The sequence below is a fragment of the Salvia hispanica genome, chromosome 6 (genome assembly GCF_029641045.1).
Source record: "Salvia hispanica isolate PSC_SH4W2 chromosome 6, Shi_PSC_v1, whole genome shotgun sequence".
In the NCBI taxonomy this organism is placed as follows: domain Eukaryota; kingdom Viridiplantae; phylum Streptophyta; class Magnoliopsida; order Lamiales; family Lamiaceae; genus Salvia; species Salvia hispanica.
In genome coordinates, this window is record NC_142697.1 from 13873918 (window position 1) to 13895023 (window position 21106).

At 36.2% G+C, this 21106-nt stretch overlaps 1 protein-coding gene across 1 annotated transcript; it reads left to right on the plus strand.

Moving 5' to 3' along the window:
* The first annotated feature begins 11548 nt into the window (after positions 1-11548).
* LOC125208147 (uncharacterized) lies at positions 11549-15142 on the plus strand. Its single transcript, XM_048107722.2, has 2 exons — positions 11549-14480; positions 14547-15142. Exons 1-2 carry the CDS (start codon positions 11909-11911, stop codon positions 14912-14914), a joined length of 2940 nt encoding a protein of 979 aa, XP_047963679.1. The 5' UTR covers positions 11549-11908; the 3' UTR covers positions 14915-15142.
* Positions 15143-21106: the final 5964 nt, after the last annotated feature.

Here is a 21106-nt window from a genome sequence, read left to right on the forward strand (position 1 = left end):
TGCTGACATCATGTACACGTGTATTATCTTGCACAATATGATTATAGATGACGAAGGTCCGAGGGCGGCTAACTTTAACGACGAGGATGAAGCCGGAAGCTCAACCGCGAGGTCTCCCCCACGCCGAGGTGTGCATACGACGGTGGGCGAGAGGATCGAAACAAGACACACAATGCGCGATAGCAGAATCCACAATGAGCTACAAGAAGACATAATCAAACACATTTGGGCGAAATTCGGCAACGAGTAGTGGGTTTTTTTTTAATGAATTTAATTATGTAATTTTAAATTTTTAGGATTTTAATTATGTAATTTTAAATTTTTAGGATTTTAATTATGTAATTTTTAATTTATTTTAATTTGTAATAGTAATCCGGGTATTTTTAATGCATTTTAATATTATGAAAATGTTTTCTTTAAATTAAATAATGGAATGGTGGGACCCTTGAGCATATCCTTGCGGAAGAGCATGGATGTGGCCTGTGGGTGTTGTGGTCTTGCCTAAGAGCATTGAGTAAAAGTGGGTCCGGGTCCACGTCCGTGCTTTTGCCAAAGAGCACGGATGTGGATGCTCTTATAATTAAGGTGAAACTTTTTTACACAAAATTTAAGAAATGAATGTTTAATGTGTTAAGTAGATATTTAAAAAAGTAAGAGAGAGAGAAAGTAGAAAGAATAGAGTAGTTATAAAGTGAATAAAGTAGATAGATAAAAAAAAGTAAGAGAAAGAAAAAGTAGAGATAATAGAGTAGCTAGAAAGTGAATAAAGTAGATAGATAAAAAAGTAAGGGAGAGAGAAAGTAGAGAGAATAGAACATCTAGAGAGTGAATAGAGTAGATAGAATAAAATCAGAGAGAGTAAAGTAACATTGAGTAAAAAATGTAAATTATAATGGAAATGACTCAACTATGAGAAAACTTCTCAAAATCGAAAAATGACTCAACTGTAAGATAATGGAGGGAGTAATAAGGTAAAACATAATGGGTCTTTAATCTGCTTATTACTGCTTAGAGATTACGATAACATTTAAATATACTTGTTGTTAACTGTTAAAAGTGACATAGTCAAGAATTTTCTTTTACTTGTGTGTTAGTTTTAAAATCTTGACTCTGCCACTAAGCATGACATCCATTTGTTACGGATTTTAGAAAATATAAGTAAAAAAATAGTAAAATATGAATCTCACTTTAATATTTTTAGTTTTATAATGAAATACTATAAATTATAGAGTTATTGAAATGTATGGTGTACTTCAAATTTGTGAGTTTAAAAGTGAAAACAGGAGTACTTATTAGCGAATAAACTGAAATATAAAATATAGGAGTAACTTTTATTGTTGGACGGATAGAGTAGGGGTGGCAAATCGTGCGTGTTGTGTCGTTATCGTGTTGATACGATAACAACAAACACGAACATGATCCGTTAAGAAAACTCCAAACACGAACACGAACACGAACACAAACACGAACACGACCTGTTACCCTCAGACACGAACATGACATGAACCCATTAACGACACAAACCACTTCGGGTCAACACGACATGATAACAACACATATATGACACGACACAATAACGACACTATAATAATAATATTATAATATATTAATATTATTTCTAATATTAAATTTTAAATTTTAATTTTGAAAATTAAATTTTTTAAAATAAATAAAATAATAATAATATTATAATATATTAATATTATTTCTTAACGTCTAACACAAACACGAACACGACACGAAGTTTTCGTGTCGTTATCGTGTCGACACGATAGGGGCACGAACCCAATAAGTTTTGACAAATACCCATTAATTTCGTGTGAGTTCGTGTCGTGCCAAAAATTGTCAGCTCTAGGATAGAGTATTATTTATATGCTATCACATTTATCTGCAATTAACGTATTTAGTTTCTTTTTATGTGAGTTGAGTGATATCACTTAAATGGGATACAAATATCGATTTACATTTTTAATCAATTTTATATAATAATTATATTATAAATACATATATTTTAAATCAAAGTATCAATTGTGAAAAAATGAATCCAGGGCAATGATGAGAATGATGATGTCTCACAACGACAATAAGCGACAAAAGAGCATTGGACTATGACTTGGAATTCCACCATGTCCATAGCTTTCGACCCCACAAAACAAGGGCTAAATTTTTGTAGTACTACTATATACTTATTATAACCCAGGTTCCTAATTTGCCCACTCCTTTTATGGTACATACTCTTAATAATATTTGACTTTGTATTTACTCGCATGTCATAAATGGGATAAGTGAGCAAATGAACGTGTTTATAAATTCAAAATCAATTGGGATAAGTGAGAAAATGAACGCATATTTATTAATTCAAATCGATGAGACCAATCATTATAACTTCCATTCATTAATTTTTGCAAATAATTGTAAGATTAAAGTCCAAAACTTATCTCAAAATAGGGTTATTTTATAAATTTGGTCTAGAACATAAGATTTGGTATTTGTATTCTTAATTTATAAATTTGATCCGTTTATTTGCCATTTTCAATAGAACCGTCAGAATTTAGTCAAATAATTGAATAATTCTTTAGCCAATAAGTATAATAATCATATAACACCCCAAAGCTATCAATTAGAAAATAGAATGAGAAAATATTACTAGAATTTTAGTACGTATATAAATTACATTTTTTTTTACATGTGTTATGTGATTTTTTGTTATGTTTGATTGAAGTGAATAATTGATTATATAATGTGAACCTGATAGGATTATGTGTTAGTATTTGATATCGATTGTGAAATAAGATATGGATATGTAATTGATGCAATTGCTATGTTTCGCATATGGTAATGAATTTATTTGAATTGTTGTTGTGACAATCTTGCCTTGGGTCTTATATATATGGCAATAAACCTACAAGTCATATACAATGACAATGGACCATCGGATCAAAGAAAAAAGATGTGACACCACTTATTGAGTTTTAATTAATTGTGTAAAGGGTGTTACAAACACATTATTAATTTGGTGGACTAATGCTTATATTTCTCAGCTCAGTTAGAAGCCTTATAAATGAGCATTCTAAGTTGACTCGGTCGAGTGAGATTTATCTCTCAAAGCACTCGTCCAAGTAGAAACTACTGAAGTTTACGATGAGTCGACTCGAATGGGTTGTGTAATGGTGCAATTTGACTTGACTGGGTGAGTCGGGTAGATTTTAGTGCTAATTCCCACTCGGTCGGGGAGACTCGTCTAGTGTTCTCCCAGTGTTCGTTTCTTTGCCACTTTAGCCCGTTTTCACTTGTTTTCTCAATACATTCTCAACAAACTTGTTAATTAGCCAATTGCTATGTAATTGATTGAAAACTCAAGATGCGAGCTATCAAACTTGACAATATGCACAACAATCAACTAATAGAACATCATTATTGTTTCATGCAAAAGATAAATATGATAAATGTTTTCAGTGACGTAACAACAAGCATAAGAGAATAAACAATAACTACAACTACTAACTCATATATCACCTAGTCAAACAATAACTACAACTACTAACTCATATATCACCTAGTCAAGATGGCCTAACAAGTAGATGCACTGTTATTTTCTCTCACTCTCAGATGTATAAAGTGATGGTGTATACACTTAAAATCAAAGTTTCATGCAATGTTATGAATGTAATCCTAAATTCATAAAAGTCTTTAATTCAACTTATAATGTAGGTTCTTTAGGAAAATTTAGGGTAAGTGACGTAAATATAGCGTAAAACAAAGGTGACGAAGCTCTACTTCACAATAGATCACAACACTAACCATATCAACTCAAATTTCAGAAAACTAGACTTAGTCTAATTTCTTCCCTTTCTTACAATACCATTTATTCTTTTCTTTTTTCAATCATTTCTTCTTTTTTTCTCAACTTTTTTTCTTCTTTTTTTTCCGCTTTCTTTTGCTCATTTTTCACTATTTTCATTTTTTTTCCTTTTTTATAAATACATTTCTCTTTTTAGAATTCTTTACTTGTACCCCATCTCAAGTAACAGTACAAGATATATTTATCTTCTTCAAGGTTCAATACAATAAAGTTAAGATTTTATTTATAATATTGGCTCATGAACAAAAATAGACTTTAAGGCTTAGTTAGAGAATTTTACGAGTAAAGGGTCCAAGTGTGGATTAAGATTAACTAACAATGATGACCTAACTTTATATGTCGTTCACATCCATTATTTAGATTCCATAATATAGTGATCATGTTTTCAAAATCAAAGTCATGTACTCAATCAAATTACACATCGATGATACTGAGGCTCAAAACTCACTAGGTATAAGCATAACTGCATAAGACAAGACAAACGGACAATTCACTATAAACCATATCATGATAAAAATGCGAGTCACTAGCTACGAATACATATTTTAAAACTAAACTCATTTGTAATATTATTAACAACTCATCTATCTATATTGCATGTTTCAGTTTTTCATCCCATTCCAACCTCACGTGAATTTCCACAAAGAAGAGAGTCACTAAAATAAACAACACAAACAAAACAAAATAGAGTGAAATAAACAAAACTGAAATAAGCAAATCAGAATGAAACCAAAATTTGTAAAAATGACAAGCAGCTAAGAAGAAGAGACCAAATCTATGTGAAACCCCCAAACATATTTAATACAAAGCATGAATAGGTTTGGGCGAGGTGAATTTGGGAAACTACCTTTACTATGGAGAAAGAGGTGGATGATGAAATGCTAAAATTAAACATTGATTTTATCTATGTGTTCCCTCCTTTGCCTCTACTTGACGTCATTCTGCTAGTTGGAGAGAACTTGAATTATATATATCTTGTTTTAGCGTAAAATAAAACCCTAAACATGAATTCTACAAGGGAATCGATATCTTGATGGTTCTCCAAAGAATCGAAGTGGGTTACTACTTTTCCACGTGATGATCTTCAGAACTCGACCAGAGACCTTTTGACTCTTTCCCAAACTTCTATTTCGATCTTAGAATGGACTAAGTTTATAAAAATTAATAGGTCTTGAGTAGAGAAGATGCATAATTTTATATTCTAAGTAGGAGTAAAATTTTGATCCCTATATTGTATAATGGGGATGAAATTTTCTGAGTATATAAACTTTTGTCTCTGTCTCTCATCTATTTATCTATTTATAAAGTTATGTTGAATCATCAGAGATCTACGGAGGTTTGTTGGGTCACACCTCTTTGGCTTTTAATTATTTAAATTGAGCTTCAATTTAATTCAAGTTCAATTAATTAATTAAATCTGCTATTGACTTAATTAGTTAAAATACTTTTTCAAGAGTGGTCTAGTTCAAAGTTCTTATTTATTATTCATAGATTAAATTCCAACGGATCAGATTCTAAATAATAAAACTTAATTCCAAGCACCTCTTAAGGATATTATTAAGTCATACTTGCATGTGGTGTGATTCAATATAATAGCAATCCTAACACCATTAGACACTGATTACTACTACCTAAGATATCAAACTTTTTGAATTACGAAAAATCTGCACCTTTTGATTAATCAAAGCCTATCTAGGTTGTGAAAAAAATTTACTTCTACAAGGTTCCGGCTGGATCACCTACTGTGATGACATGTTCCACGACCCAGCCTTCAATGTAGAAGACTTAGACTGATTTTACTTTCCAGCATTTTAATTATATAATTAAATATATAATTAAAGACGGTCAATACCCATTAAAGTAAAATACACAGCATGAAGAAAACATTTATTATTTTCATTAAATAAGGAGAGTTTACAATATACAAACAATTTATCAAATTCATAATAAACTCGAAAAATGCTCTTTAGTATATATGTTCCAACAATATGTTGTTATATATTGGTAATATATTGTGCTGATGTGTTAGTCGATGTTATTGTGTTTGATGATATTTTAATAGCAAAACACATCTTTAAGTCCTTATATTTTGATTGTTTATTTCAATAGATTCTTGTACTCCTTCCGTCCCAAGGAAGATGACCCCTTCCTTGGGCGGCACGGGATTTTATGCAGTTAATTTTTGTGTGTTAAGAGGAGAGAGTAAAGTAAGAGAGAGGGAATAAAGTAGAGATAAAGGTGTTTCCATTTTAAGTAATGGGTCATCTTGGTTGGGACAAACCAAAAAGGAAAGTGAGTCATCTTCAATGGGACGGAGGGAGTACAATTTTTCAGTTTTAAAAAGTCCTTGTACTTTTATATTTGATATATTCCAATCCTTATTTAACGGAACCGTTAACTTTTTTCATTATAAAATAACACATCATATATTAATTATCTAAATATATTCCACCTAATATTCTAGTTGGAAAATACCAACATATCATAAATATAAAACAAAAGACAAAAAAAAAAAAAAAAATAAAACCTAAAATGGCGCACAAAGACTAAGAAATTTGTTGTTTGATTATAAGAGTCCGAACTCATTAAAGAAGAGTGATATACGCGTAGGTTATTTAATTGGAGTTTGAATAATAATTAATTTAATATTTGGTTCTAATAATATAAATCCGTGAAATTCTTTTAAAGTTTTGGAATTTTTTAGGTTTTATTTTAGTTTTTTTTATCTTTTTTTAATATTTATGTTATGTTATATTTTTCAATTAGGATATTAGGTGGAATATATTTAAATAATTAATATATGATGTGTTATTTTATAACGGAAAAGTTAACGATTCCGTTAAATAAAGATTGGAATATATCAAATATAAAAGTACAAAGACTTACTAAAACAGAAAATTGTACAAGAATCTATTAAAATTAACAATCAAAGTACAACGACGTGTTTTGCCTATTTTAATCACTAACATAGTTCCAAGTTCGTCATGCTAAGCGGAGCTATACATCATATATATAAATTAGTATGGTTCCAAGTTCGTTATATGATGTGATATATTGGTAATATAATTAATGTGCATGAACGTGGAAGAGTGGTGCAGCTCGGAAAATGACTGCTAAAAGATGATGATATTGATTTTGAATCAACTTCCATCAAATGACATTATTGTGGTTTCCTGGGCCATTATTCCATACTGATTAGCAGCAATGCTACTTAAATTAATGGCGCTATGAAAATCAATAGTTCGAGAAAACATGATAAAATAGATTACCGCAAAATAGACCATCTTGGCATAATAAACAGTTCAATAAAACATGTTAAAAGGTATATATAGTGAATATTGAATATATTTATGCATAAATATAAATTCCGGTAAGATAAATGTATGATTTTTACTCATCCACGATATATGGTATGACAAATTCAAGACTGTATATCTTACCTGTTGGAATCGTGGTCCGATCAATGCAATTTGACAGATCGTTCAAGTGACGAAATATTTAATTTTGATAAAATTAAATAATTTATAATCGATCTACGCTTCGAGTAGATGATTGTGGTATATTCATTTTCTCTAACCCGATTCCCGGTGAGTGAGAAATAATATATCAAAGAATGTCACGATATGGGGAGATATATAATTAATTAAATAAATAATTAATTAATTTTGGACACATAGATAAAACAATGTGTCAATTGAGCATATGAAGAAAGCTTCGTAGAATGCATGCACATTGATCGGGTTGTCCAGATACATTTCTGGAATGAACAACTACGTGAGAGGTGTCTAGATACATCCGTCCAGGTTCATCCTCCATGATTGACATTTGTAACGTCTGTAACGACTAGTAACCCCCGGCAGTTACAATCTAGCCATCATGACACACATTATGAATGTTGACTCTATCAATTCAAATGAGTGGGCTTGGCCTATAAATATGTATGCATACTCTTGCATTCTATACACCATTCACAAGCATTCTACAAAGCATAAGCTCTCTCCCTCTCTTGCATTGTTCTTCTAACGAAGCTTTGCCCTCTCCTCCATCCAGTTCGCCGGAGTTCTGTTGATACCGGGGCGTATCTCGTCTTGCGGAAAAAGGACTCCTCGACTCGGCTAAATACTTTACGGTTTATTGTTTCGAATTATTCATTGTAATTTCGTTTCAGTTTACTTTACTTTATTCCTTCTTTTGGGTTGTATTACGCCCTGCTAGTGTTTATCTCTTGTAACAAAGAATCACCAACATTATCGACCGACACATAATATACATACACTAAATACAAATACTGTACACAAACATATATATACTGCACACACTATACATAAAATCAGTGGTGGAGCCAGAAATTTTACGGTAGGGTGTCCAAACGACCATTGAAATTTGTGTTCAGTGCTAATGAGACACGGAAACAGCTCGAACATAAGCAATATAAAAAGCCACACGTGAAAAATAGATGATGAATTTGTTAGAATATACTATAACACCAATTTTACTAATAATAATATGTTTACATATTTATAGATCAGATAGTTAATGTTCCAAAAAAATTTATAATAAAAGAAATAAATAAAATTGATTTTATTAATAGTATCATGTAATATTTAAAATATTTATAGAGTCAAAGAATCAGTTTGTACTCTGAAAATCTAATATAAATGAATATGAGAACATAAAAAAAATTACTAAATCAAGAAGAAGAAAAAAAAAGTAAATGAACAAGAAGCATAGACTAAATGATTCAAAAATGTAAGGAGCATATTTTTAAATACGAGAACCACTCTGGGAGAGTTTTGAACCTTGGACCTCACAAACAAATGACCGACACTGAGACCAACTGCACCATATTGTTGATATATTAAACATTGCATACACATAAATATATAGTAATTAGGAAAATGGCTGAGGGGCCCTGGGCCCACCGTGGCTCCGCCCCTGCATAAAATATACGCACTATACACAAACTACACGCACATACAAACACACATTGTGTGTGTAATATGTGTTGTGTGTGTGCACAAATTCTTTAAATTCTATTTCATGTCAATTACTTCATTTTACCAAATATAAGATTCAGAATTAAATGAGATTTAAATGCATTTCAATTCAATTCTAGAGAATTCTAAGTCCAATTTCTTATACAACCAAACAGGCCTTAAAAGTTCTCATTTTTATTTTAAACCGTCTCAAATATTTTTTCGATCAAAAGAGAGAGATACAAAACTTGAATTCTGAAATCGGTTGAAATCAATGGCAACGATGGTTCTCTGAACGTGTATTGATAAATGGAATTGGCATGAATATAGACGTATGTATTTTTTTTATGGTTAGTTCCTTTAATTGCCCTCTTTTTGCCCTTTAATTGAAAAATTGACACTTTTTTGGCACCAAAGGCAAGAAAAAAAGAGAGGAAATTACAGAAATCCAGGGCACCATGCAAAGATGCCTCTTTCCCTATTCAATGAAACAACTTTGAAAGAAAGCATAGGCTCATCAGACAATGGCTTTCCAAACGTGAATTCTTGATTCCTTGCTTTAGGCCCTTTGCTCCCTTTCTTTAGTATAAAGACTGCCCACTTCGTATTAGCCTCATTCTATAATCATTTATAATTGGACATATTTAAAATATACAGATAAATATTACAAATGTTCACTCAATCCATAAATGCTCCATTCGTGCATGATAGAGTATAATATGGTATTCAAATGAATTCCTTATACATTGCTTTTTCAGATATATATACTATAATTCTTGGATCACATAATAGTTTAATTAATTATATCATGTGGAAGACTTAGATCATGAAAAAGTGCTTGCGTCGATACTTTACTGATAATGTATGGTTTGAAAGTTAATAAAAATGTAATCGATTCGAAGCAATGATGCAGATTGATGGGATAAAATCAACAGTTTAATAAGTGGGCATTATGCTTTAACAAAATTTGATATATATATGTATATAAATTTCCATTTATATTGGCTTGTATATCAATGATGGGTGTAAGAAATCATGATTATTCATGATCAAACAAAATGAGTCACATCTGCTGCTGTCTGTAGATATATTGGTATATGATTGTGATGCAAATACAGAAAAGGGACTGGTTGAGAATTGTACTGTCTGATCTATAAGTTTCCATGACATAATAGTAGTGGGCTTTTGTTATCCCTTTCCTCCTGAAATGATGCAGAAAATTTCATGTCATTCAAGGCCAACAGCACCTTGCTCTTTTCCAAGTCATGTTGTCCAATGATTCCACAAATAATTATGTCCCTCCATGGATATAATTCGTGCACTTACCATGAATCATCTTGCTTCAAAGTTTTTGCTTCCAAGTAAGCTATATTATGGAGAGGACTTATGTCAACAAATTCATGAAAATGACTCTTCAATGTGGGCCATCAAGATTGACATAGACATCTCATGAGGGCTTGCTAGTGTCTGTTGAGAATTGAGACAATTAACTCATGACAAAAAACCATATTTACTTGCACATGTGTGTGTGTTTGTGTGTGTTTGTTTGGAAGTTTTGGCTAATGATACAAGAGCACTCTTTTCCATGTGAAAGATAATGGATTTATCTTTACAAGTGGAGATCAAAAGCAAAGATCTCTCCTTCCCTCTCTGCTTTTGCTTTTTCAGCTCTCCCTTTAGGACTATTCCATCTTCTATTAAAACTCAAATACACATTACTATAGTGAACATTTGGTCCCATTCCTTGGGACAAATTAAGGAGGGAAAGAATAAAGCAAAAATTAAAAGTAGAGGGAAAATAAACTTTATTGGTTGCTTCTCCCATGCAATCCTATATGCTAACACAATTAAACATTCTTACAACAAAAACATTGTAATCATTTAATAATAATCATCATCTTTTGCTTCTCTTACATCCTACTGTATGTTGCAGGCACATGAGCCATCTTTTCAGCTGTGGGAATTGCAAGAAAAAAAAATGCTTACTTTTAATGCTGTATTTAATAGTACTAACACTTATACATCAAAGTACACAAATTTTATGTCCTCAGCTATTAATTAAGTTTTTTTTTGCACAATTTTCACACATAATCTTCTGGGATTTTCTGTCAGTATAAAATCCTCTCAGCAATTTCCCAAAACCCTTTTTTCTGATTTAAATAATTCACTCAAGAAATAGACCAAAAACTCCCTAAAAAAGAATATGTAGAGAAAATTTTTAGCAATGCTCCTTGTAAGGGTACAGAGTGTGAGCCATGCAGAATCTGGATTGAATGCAGGAAATGGTCCCAACATTCAGATATAGTATACTTTTGTTTTAATGCATTGCTAAAATACACAAAACATTAAATTACTGAAAACTACAACCCAAATCCACACATCTTTCAGCTGTCATTTTCATTACATGGGGTCAATGATATACTAATATGCTAGATGAGTATCTTTGTAATAGTGGCATCAATTGATTACATCAACCCCACCATTATTTATTTTATATTTATACATAGATATCGATGAAGAAGAAGACCATGGTTATGATATGAATTTATCAGAAATGGCTGAGCCAGCTCAGCCATTTCTTGATTGCTCAAAGTGCAATTTCATCACCTTCCACTCAAAGTGAGAGAAAAAAGCAAAGGAAAAAAACTATATTTTTGATATCTCTTCGTTTAAAGATATGAAAGTGTGACAATGTAATTCAAATAAAGAAGAAACAAAGTGAGAGAGAGAGAATCAACTTTTGCTTTTTGTTTCTTCATAATCTCTCATCTTTAAATTTCGGTTATCCAACGGCTGTTTTTCACCCTCTCTCCTCTCTCTTCTTTTTCCCTTAGGCCTAACCTCGTGTTTAAACCTCTGCAAAAATAAAATTTCTGCCGCAACCAAAATTCGAACTAAGATGAGCTGATGATTAAAGCAAAAGAGAAAAGGCGAAGCTTAGCTTCTTCCTTGAAGTTGAAGTCTCTTTTTGCAAGATGATTGATTCTTTACCTCTCTACAAACTTCAACTCTTTCATATTCCCTCTGCTTTCCATTTCCTACACTTCTCTTGAACCATTCCACGTAAAAAATGGCGCCCTTCATTGTCCTACTAATTATAGCATCACTCGCAAACACCTCCTTCTCCTCCACCCTCATATCGGACTTCCACGCGCTGGTCGCGTTGAAGCAGGGATTCGAGTTCCCAAACTCCGCTATCAGCGGGTGGAACTCCTCAAACCCCACTTCAATCTGCTCGTGGAGCGGCGTCCAATGCCTCCGCGGCAGAGTGGCATCGCTCGACCTGTCCAACATGGCCCTGTACGGCTCCATCTCCCCCGACATTTCAAGGCTCGACAGGCTGGAAGAGCTCTCCATCGATGGGAACAACTTCACCGGCGAGATCAATCTCGAGAGCATGAGCTCCCTCCGCTTCATAAACATCTCCAACAACCAATTCAGCGGCGGCCTAGACTGGAACTACTCCAGCCTCCCGAATCTCCAAGTTGTTGATGCGTACAACAACAACTTCTCCTCTGGCCTACCTATTGGGGTGGTGAGCTTGAGAAACCTCAAGCACCTCGAGCTCGGAGGGAATTTCTTCTACGGAAGAATACCTCCGAGCTATGGCGAGCTAGCCGGATTGGAGTACTTATCACTAACCGGAAACGATCTGCAGGGGAGGATTCCTAGAGAGTTAGGCAACCTCACAAACATGAAGGAGTTGTACCTAGGCTACTTCAACGTGTTCGAGGGCGGGATCCCTCGAGAGCTTGGCAAGTTGACGAATCTTGAGCATTTTGATCTATCCTCGTGTGACCTGGACGGCTCAATCCCTCCGGAGCTGGGGAATCTGAAGTCACTGGACACATTGTTCCTGCACGTAAACCGGCTCACGGGGCCAATCCCGAGGGAGCTGGGGAACCTGACGAGGCTGGTGAATCTTGACTTATCTCTGAATGCGCTGACAGGGGAGATCCCGTACGAGCTGATAAACCTGAGGCGGATCCAGCTGATGAACCTGTTCATCAACAGGCTGCACGGCTCCATCCCGGACTTTGTGGCTGAGTATCCCGAGATGGAGACGCTGGCGCTGTGGATGAACAACTTCACAGGGGTCATACCTAGGAATCTCGGACAGAATCAGAGGCTGCAGATTCTTGATCTGTCTTCCAACAAGCTCACTGGTACTGTTCCTCACAATTTGTGTGAATCTGGGCAGCTCAGGATCCTTATTCTTCAGAAGAATTTCCTTTTTGGCTCCATTCCACAGGAATTAGGCAACTGTTTGAGCCTGGTGAGAGTGAGGTTGGGAGAGAACTACTTTAATGGCAGCATTCCTAGTAGCTTCATATACCTGCCTCAGCTTAACTTTCTCGAGCTGCAAAACAATATGCTCTCTGGTACCCTGTCTGAGAACACCGACTCTTCATCCAAGAATCAAAGTAAACTGGGGCAGATGAATCTCTCAAACAATCAGCTTTCCGGGCTGTTACCGTTTTCCTTATCCAATTTCGCATCCCTCCAAATCCTATTGCTCGGTGGCAACAACTTCTCCAGCCCCATACCGCCTTCTGTGGGAGAGCTGCATCAGGCGGTGAAGATTGATCTAAGCGGAAACTCTCTCACGGGAGAAATTCCTCATGAAATCGGAGAATGTCTACATCTCAACTACCTGGACTTGAGCCAGAACAACCTCGCTGGCCCAATCCCGCCGGAGATATCCAACATCCGAATCCTCAACTACCTAAATCTATCACGGAACCACCTGACAGACGCCATACCCCAATCCATCGCCTCCATGAAGAGCCTCACCACCGCCGACTTCTCCTTCAACGACCTCTCAGGTAGGCTGCCGGAGACAGGGCAGTTCTCGGTGTTCAACGCCACCTCCTACGCAGGCAACCCCAAGCTCTGTGGCTCGACAGTGAACAACCCCTGCAATGCCACAGCAGGCGCCGCCGCAAAATCGCACAACGCGTTCAAGCTGGTGTTCGCGGTGGGGCTATTAGCGTGCTCGCTGGTGTTCGCGACGGCGGCGATCGCCAAGGCCAGGTCATTCAAGAGGGGCAGCAGGTCGGATTCGTGGAAGATGACAGCGTTCCAGAAGGCGGAGTTCACGGTGGCGGAGGTGGCGGAGTGCGTCAAGGACGGGAATGTGATCGGGCGGGGCGGGGCGGGGATAGTGTACCATGGGAAGATGGGAAACGGCGTGGAGATCGCGGTGAAGAAGCTGCTAGGTTTCAATGGCATAAACAGCCACGACCATGGATTCAAAGCAGAGATCAGGACGCTGGGGAATATCAGGCACAGGAACATCGTGCGGCTGCTGGCCTTCTGCTCGAACAAGGAGGCGAACCTCCTTGTGTACGAGTACATGAGGAACGGAAGCTTGGGGGAGGCGCTCCACGGGAAGAAGGGAGGGTTTCTGAGCTGGAATTTGAGGTACAAAATCGGCCTTGATTCCGCCAAGGGGCTCTGCTATCTCCACCACGATTGCTCGCCCTTGATCGTGCACCGCGACGTCAAGTCCAACAACATTCTCCTCAACTCAAACTTCGAAGCTCACGTCGCGGATTTCGGCCTCGCCAAGTTTCTGGTCGACGGCGCCGCGTCGCAGTGCATGTCCGCCATTGCTGGCTCCTACGGCTACATTGCTCCAGGTACGTACACAAACGCTTTCATTCTAAGAGAATTGATCGGAAATGACATTGTCCATGTGTTTGCAGAGTACGCGTACACGTTGAGAGTGGACGAGAAGAGCGACGTGTACAGCTTCGGAGTGGTGCTGCTGGAGCTGGTGACGGGGCGGAGGCCGGTGGGGGAGTTCGGGGAAGGAGTGGACATCGTGCAGTGGGTGAGGTGTTTGACGAAATGCCGCAGAGAGGAGGTGAGCCGCATCCTGGATCCGAGGCTGACGGTGGTGCCCAAGGATGAGGCCATGCACCTCTTCTTCGTCGCCATGCTCTGCGTGCAGGAGAACAGTGTAGAGCGCCCCACCATGAGAGAGGTCGTGCAGATGCTCTCCGAGTTCCCCCGCCGCTCGCCGGACTTCCACTCCTCCTCCTCCTCCTCCAATCACAAAATTGGAGTATGATTTTTTAGTTTTTAGGAACACAAATTATTAAAAATAACTTTCGCTTTTTTGGGGGTCTTTTCTGTATTTCTATAATTTATGATCTTATTCCCTTATGTGTTTTTTATTTTTATGATTTTACTTTTGGGAGTCAAATAATTAGGTGTAGAAATAATTAGTGTGTTTTAGTATTCATGTATTATAGTGTACACAGAGAGTAATGCATTAACCATTTTTGGGGGTGAATTACATTTTGGTGGCTTTATATTTCTCGAGATTGAGTTATAGAGTTTTTTTTTCATTTTGTAAAATCAAGATATTAACTAAGACCTCGTTTGATACTATGGAATTGGGATGTAATAGCTGAAAACTTGAAAACTTGAAAACTTGAAATTGAAGGCTTCAATTCCAAATTCAATATTTAGAATAAAAAAAATATTTGAATTTAAAATTAAATTACAATTCCAAATAGATAAATCTTATAGAGTAAGAAAAAATAATACTTCCTCCATCCCAAGATAAGTGACTCATATTCCTTTTTGGGACGTCCCAAGATAAGTGACTCATTTCCTTTTTTGGTATTCTCTCTCTTACTTTTTCTCTCTACTTTATTAACTCTCTTACTTTATTCACTTTCTACTTTATTAACAAAACCCCATTTCCTTAAATCCCGTGCCGAAAAGTTTATGGTCACTTATCTTGTGACGGAGAGAGTAAGACTTAGCATTCTGTCTTCACAAAAGTCAGATAACATACTTGATATTTGATAGTACAAATTAATAGATATTTATATCTTTAACACAGAAAATAATTTAATTAAAGAGGAAGACTCGAAATACTTGCAATTCGGTTTGGACGGACAATCTGTATTATATCTGTAGTGGTTGATAATAATATTTTAAACTGGGCTTGAATTAAGTTGACTTTAATTTAACTAGTATTAACCCACGCGCGATGCACGACGAAATATTTTTTCATCATACGATTTTAAATTATTAATTAATTAATTAAAATAAAAAATAATATAACTATATAAGATTAAAAATAGAAAAATATACTATAAATAACAATTCAATAAATATACTATTTAAAATGGAACTAAGACAGAATCAATTATTTGGACAAAGAAGAAGAGAGTATCAAGTGTTGATACTTTTGAAAAATATGTTTAAAACAATCATTCAAATCTCTCTACTGAAAAATGTAAATCAGAACATATACACGTAGAACTCTAACTATTGTAAGAAATATTGAGATAAAATTCTCGAGTCAAGAATGTTACGATTCTTCCCTCTCTAAGAATTGCAAGAAATATTGGGATAAAATTCTCGAACCATATATACACGCGGTACTCTAACTACTGCGATCAAAAGAAAAAAACAACAACAAATGAAATGGAAATTGCCCAGTTAATATTTTTGAGATTTTTGTATGCATGTTTATAATGATAGATTGAAATTAAAGTCTAGAAAAAACATTACAATTGAAAATCTATTTGGAGATTTTGTTTGTGGGGCACACTATGGTGCCATCTAAATTAAAGTGACAATGTAACTCTATTCTTAACCGTCAGATCTCCTATATAGATGGCTTAGATTGAATTGTAGAAATAGAGTTTAGAATGCTTGGTTGTGATTATTGTCTTCTTACCAGGGTAATTGTGTTTTTTTTGTTGGAATTAAATTCGAAACGTAAAGGAAACTCCTGGTTTTTTTGGGCGCTGATTCACTCACTCTCTTCCACTCAGCTATAACGCACGCCCACTCCGTGAAAAACTGAATTGTTTCTCTCTCCAAATCTCTCAATACTATCATCTACCGATTTTTGTTTCATATATTCGATCAAACCCTAGTCTGCGAGCGATTTGTGTCTCTTCTTCTCTGCGAGCGATTGTCACACCGGCGGTTTCTCCCAAAAATTGGCGCTTGAAGTTTGCAGCCAGTCTCTTCAACCTCCGTCTTCTCCATCCGAGCGTTTTGTGTTTCATTATTGGTTAGTCTGACTGCTTATTGAAGGTTGAGGGTTTATTGAGTAGTGATGAAGACTTAGAAATGTGCAGTGCAGTTTTGTGATATATCTCGATCTAACAGGTCCAGAGGATTCGACTAGACTTCAGAGGCTAGAAGATCATGAAACTATCAGACAGGGGTCGTTGGATGCACTCTATTTCTTCAAAACCTCAACTCACTATACTACAACTAGCACAGAGAAGTAAAGGATCGATCCCACGAGGACGGATGTGTTACGAAACTGCATTTGAGGATGTTTTAGGAAAAGGGGGTTGGCTGCTGCCACGCACTTTTTTTGGGTCGAGAACTTAAAACTACTGGGTCTGAGAGATAAGAAAAACTTTACTCTACCTACTGGGTCTAAGAAATGAAAACGTACGGAACATGCATGACTGAGAGAAATGAGATATTTTAAAGTTCTAAGACAACTGCAGTTAACTTAACTAGACAGACTTTCCTAATTTGGACAGACAAGTATAAAGCGAACAGTGGGGACAAGTTTCCTTAAACTACCAGGGTCTGGAAAAGTATGCAGAAAAGTAAAAAGACAATGCAGATAGTACTGACAGGGTCTGGAGAACATGCAGAAAAAGCAAAGTACATGTGCAGAAAGTACTGACAAAAACAGATCTGGTTCTAACTACCAACAACTTCATCTTCTTCGGGAATCAAACGAGAATAGCAGATAAACCAGAGTATTAAACACCATGAAAACAGAGCAAACTTCAGATCTAAACTTAAAATGAGAAATTAAAGCCTAAACTAACATATCTACGCTACTGGACCTAGAGGATGCAGAAACAGATAGTAAATAGCCATAATCATGCACAACGTAAACAACAAACATCAGATCTACGAAACTCCAACTCAAATCCACCACGATTAAACAAATCCGAACATCTCCATACATAAATCCACAACCTCCATCAACAAACCAACAGATTTCAGCTCCAAACATCCAACAATCAACAAGAACGAAAGCGAAAAGTAAGAAATAAACGTCAACTCAGCGATATCCAACAAAAACCAACATAAACTTCCATAATAACGAGAACTAAGTTCGAATCCAGCAAATCAAAGTCAGAAACTAGAGCTACGAAACTTAAAACCAACAAGTACTTGAAACGAAACAAACTAAACAAAGCAAAGTAGATATCGTTTCTTCGCCTTCACAAGGCGGTGTTACACAGCAGCAAAACAACGATGATAAACACGGTAGCCAGGATCACTCCATCTCCAAGTGCGCAACAAGTGAAATGAGAAATTTGAAGTGTGGAACTAAGGAATGGAACAAGAGCTTGAACTAAAAGTGTGTAGAAGTGGCTATCTTGTTCTTCAAGGTTGAGCTCTTTATATATGTGAGGCTCTGATCCCTAGGGTATCCCTCTGGTAGTTAGACGCTTTTGCCCTTGAATAAGACTCTTTAAAATAATCTGCTCTTGCTTCATTCTGCTCCTGTCGCCAACTTTTAATTCTCCCAGGTCCGAACGACGACTTCTGATTTTTACTTCAATTCCATCTCTTTTGCATCTGCCAGGTCAGGTAACAGCAACTCCTAGGTCCGGCAGATTTACTACACACCTGAACTCATGAACACACATTAGCGCCCCAAATGCACAGAATTTTAGCCCAAAACCAATGCATGAAACGAGCCTTATCAAGTGAGTATCCTCATTTGGGTTAATTTTGGACCTGTTTTCACCAACATTATTCCAAAATTCTGGGTTGAATATTCGTTTTTTTTTCTGGGTTATTTAATTGAATGAATCGTACTCAGTTACTGGATTGCATTTGTATGAATCGGTTTTTGCTTCGTTACTCTTCTGAAATATTGTATTTGATGCTTTGGTCTAGTTTATTATTTGCTTTGTTCTATGTTGTTGTTTGCTTGAGTGTCATTAAAATGTATTTGTTTGCTTATTGAAGATTGATATTTTGCTCATTCTAATGTTAGGAAATGTTGGGTGTCATTAAAATGTATTGGTTTGCTTACTGAAGATTGATTCTTTGCTTATTATTCTAGAGTTAGAAAATGTTTGGTCCCATGACAGACCCTGTTTCATACGTTTTTGTTACGTTTTTTTGGCATTAAGAAATTGCTTGTTTTTATTGTTTTGGTTGCTTTGTTCTATGTTGTTGCTTGCTTGGGTATCATTAAAATGTACTCCCTCCGTCCCAAGATAAGTGACTTGTATTCCTTTTTGGGGTGTCCCACTATAAGTGACCTATTTCTATTTTTAGCAAAAAGTCATCTCTCTTACTTTATTTTCCACCTACTTTATTCTCTCTTCTCTCCTCTACCTTTCCCTCTCTCATACTTTACTCTCTCCACTTTAACTTATTTAAATACCATTCCTTAAATCCCGTGCCCAAAAGAAGTAGGTCACTTATCTTGGGACGGAGGGAGTATGTGTTTGCTTTTTAAAAATTGATATTTTGCTTATTCTAGAGTTAGGAAATGCTGGGTGTTATTAAAATGCATTTGGTTGCTTATTGAATATTGATTCTTTCCTTATTCTAGAGTTAGGAAATGTTTGGTCTCATGATAGACTCTGTGACAGGTCCTAAGAGTGCAGTGCAGGTTTGTGCTGTGTGTGATATCACTCAATCTAACAGGTCCAGAGGATTCTACTAGACTCCAGAGGCTAGAAAACCGTGGAACTATCAGAAAGGGGTCGTTGGGTGCACTCTGTCCCTTCAAAAACCTCAACCCACTATACTACAACTAGCATAAGGAAGTAAATGATCGATCCCACGAGGAAGCAGGTGTTGCGGAACTGTAATTGAGGATGTTTTGGGAAAGGGTTGGCTGCTGCCACGCAATTTTTGTGGGTCGAGAACTTAAACTACTGGGTCTGAGAGATAAGCGAAATTTTAATCTACCTATCGGGTCTAATAGATCAGGAGAACTTTACTCTACCTACTGGGTCTAAGAAACGAAAGCGTACGGAACATACATGACTCAGAGAAAATGAGATATTTTAAAGTTCTAAGACAACTGGGGTAAACTTGACTAGATAGACTTTCCTAATTTGGACAGACAAGCATAAAGCAAAAAGCAAGACAAATTTCCTCAAACTACCAGGGTCTGGAAAGCATGCAGACAAGTAAAAGAGACAAAGTAGATCGTACTGACCGGTCTAGCAGATATGCAGAAAAAGTAAAGTACATGCAGAAAAGTACTGACATAAAGCAGATCTGGTTCTAACTACCAACAACTTCATCTTCTTCGGGAATCAAACGAGAATAGCAGATAAAACAGGGTATTAAACACCATGAAAACAGAGCAACCTTAAATCTAAACTTAAAACGAGACTTAAAACGAGAAATTAAAGCCTAAACTAACAGATCTACGCTACTGGACCTAAAGGATGCAGAAACAGAAAGTAAATAGCCATAATCATGCATAACGTAAACATCAAGCACCAAATATGCGAAACTCCAACTCCGAAACACCAAGATTCAACAAATCCAAACATCTTCATATGCAAATTTCCAACCTCCAACAACAAACCAACAGATCTCAGCTCCAAACATCCAACAATAAACAAAGACGAAAGTAAAAAGCAAGAAATAAAGATCAACTCAGCGAGATCCAACAAAAACCAACATAAACTTCCATAATAACTAGAAATAGGTCTGAATCCAGTAGATCAAAGCAAGAAACTAGAGTTACGAAACTAAAAACCAACAAGTTTTAAACGAAAGCAGATAAGATTGTTTCTTCGCCTCCACAAGGCGGTGTTACACAGCAAAATGACAACGACGATGATGAGAACCACGGTGGCCAGAATCCTCCATGTCCAAGTGCGCAGCAGTCGAAGATGAAAATTTGAAGTAGGGAACTAGAACTAGAGCTAGGAGAGCGTAGAAGTGGCTGTTCTCGAACCTCTTTCTTCTTCAAGGTTGAGCTCTTTATATATGTGAGGCTCTGATCCCTAGGGCATCCCCTCTGGTGATTTTACGCTCCTGCCCTTGAGTAAGACTCTTTAAAATAATTTGCTCTCGCTCCATTCTGCTCCTGTTGCCAACTTTTGATTCTCCCAGGTCTGAACGACGACTTCTGATTTTTGCTTCAATTTCATCTCTTTTGCATCTGCCAGGTCAGGTAACAACAACCCCTGGGTCTGACAGATTTACTACGCACCTGAACTCAATAACGCACATTAGCGCCCCAAATGCACAGAATTTTAACCCTAAACCA

Bases quoted from the DNA above. Each gene is read 5' to 3' on its own strand.
- LOC125208147 (XM_048107722.2), top strand. From the start codon at position 11,909: ATGGCGCCCTTCATTGTCCTACTAATTATAGCATCACTCGCAAACACC. The intron at 14,481-14,546 runs GTACGTACACAA...ATGTGTTTGCAG, and splicing joins CTACGGCTACATTGCTCCAG to AGTACGCGTACACGTTGAGA.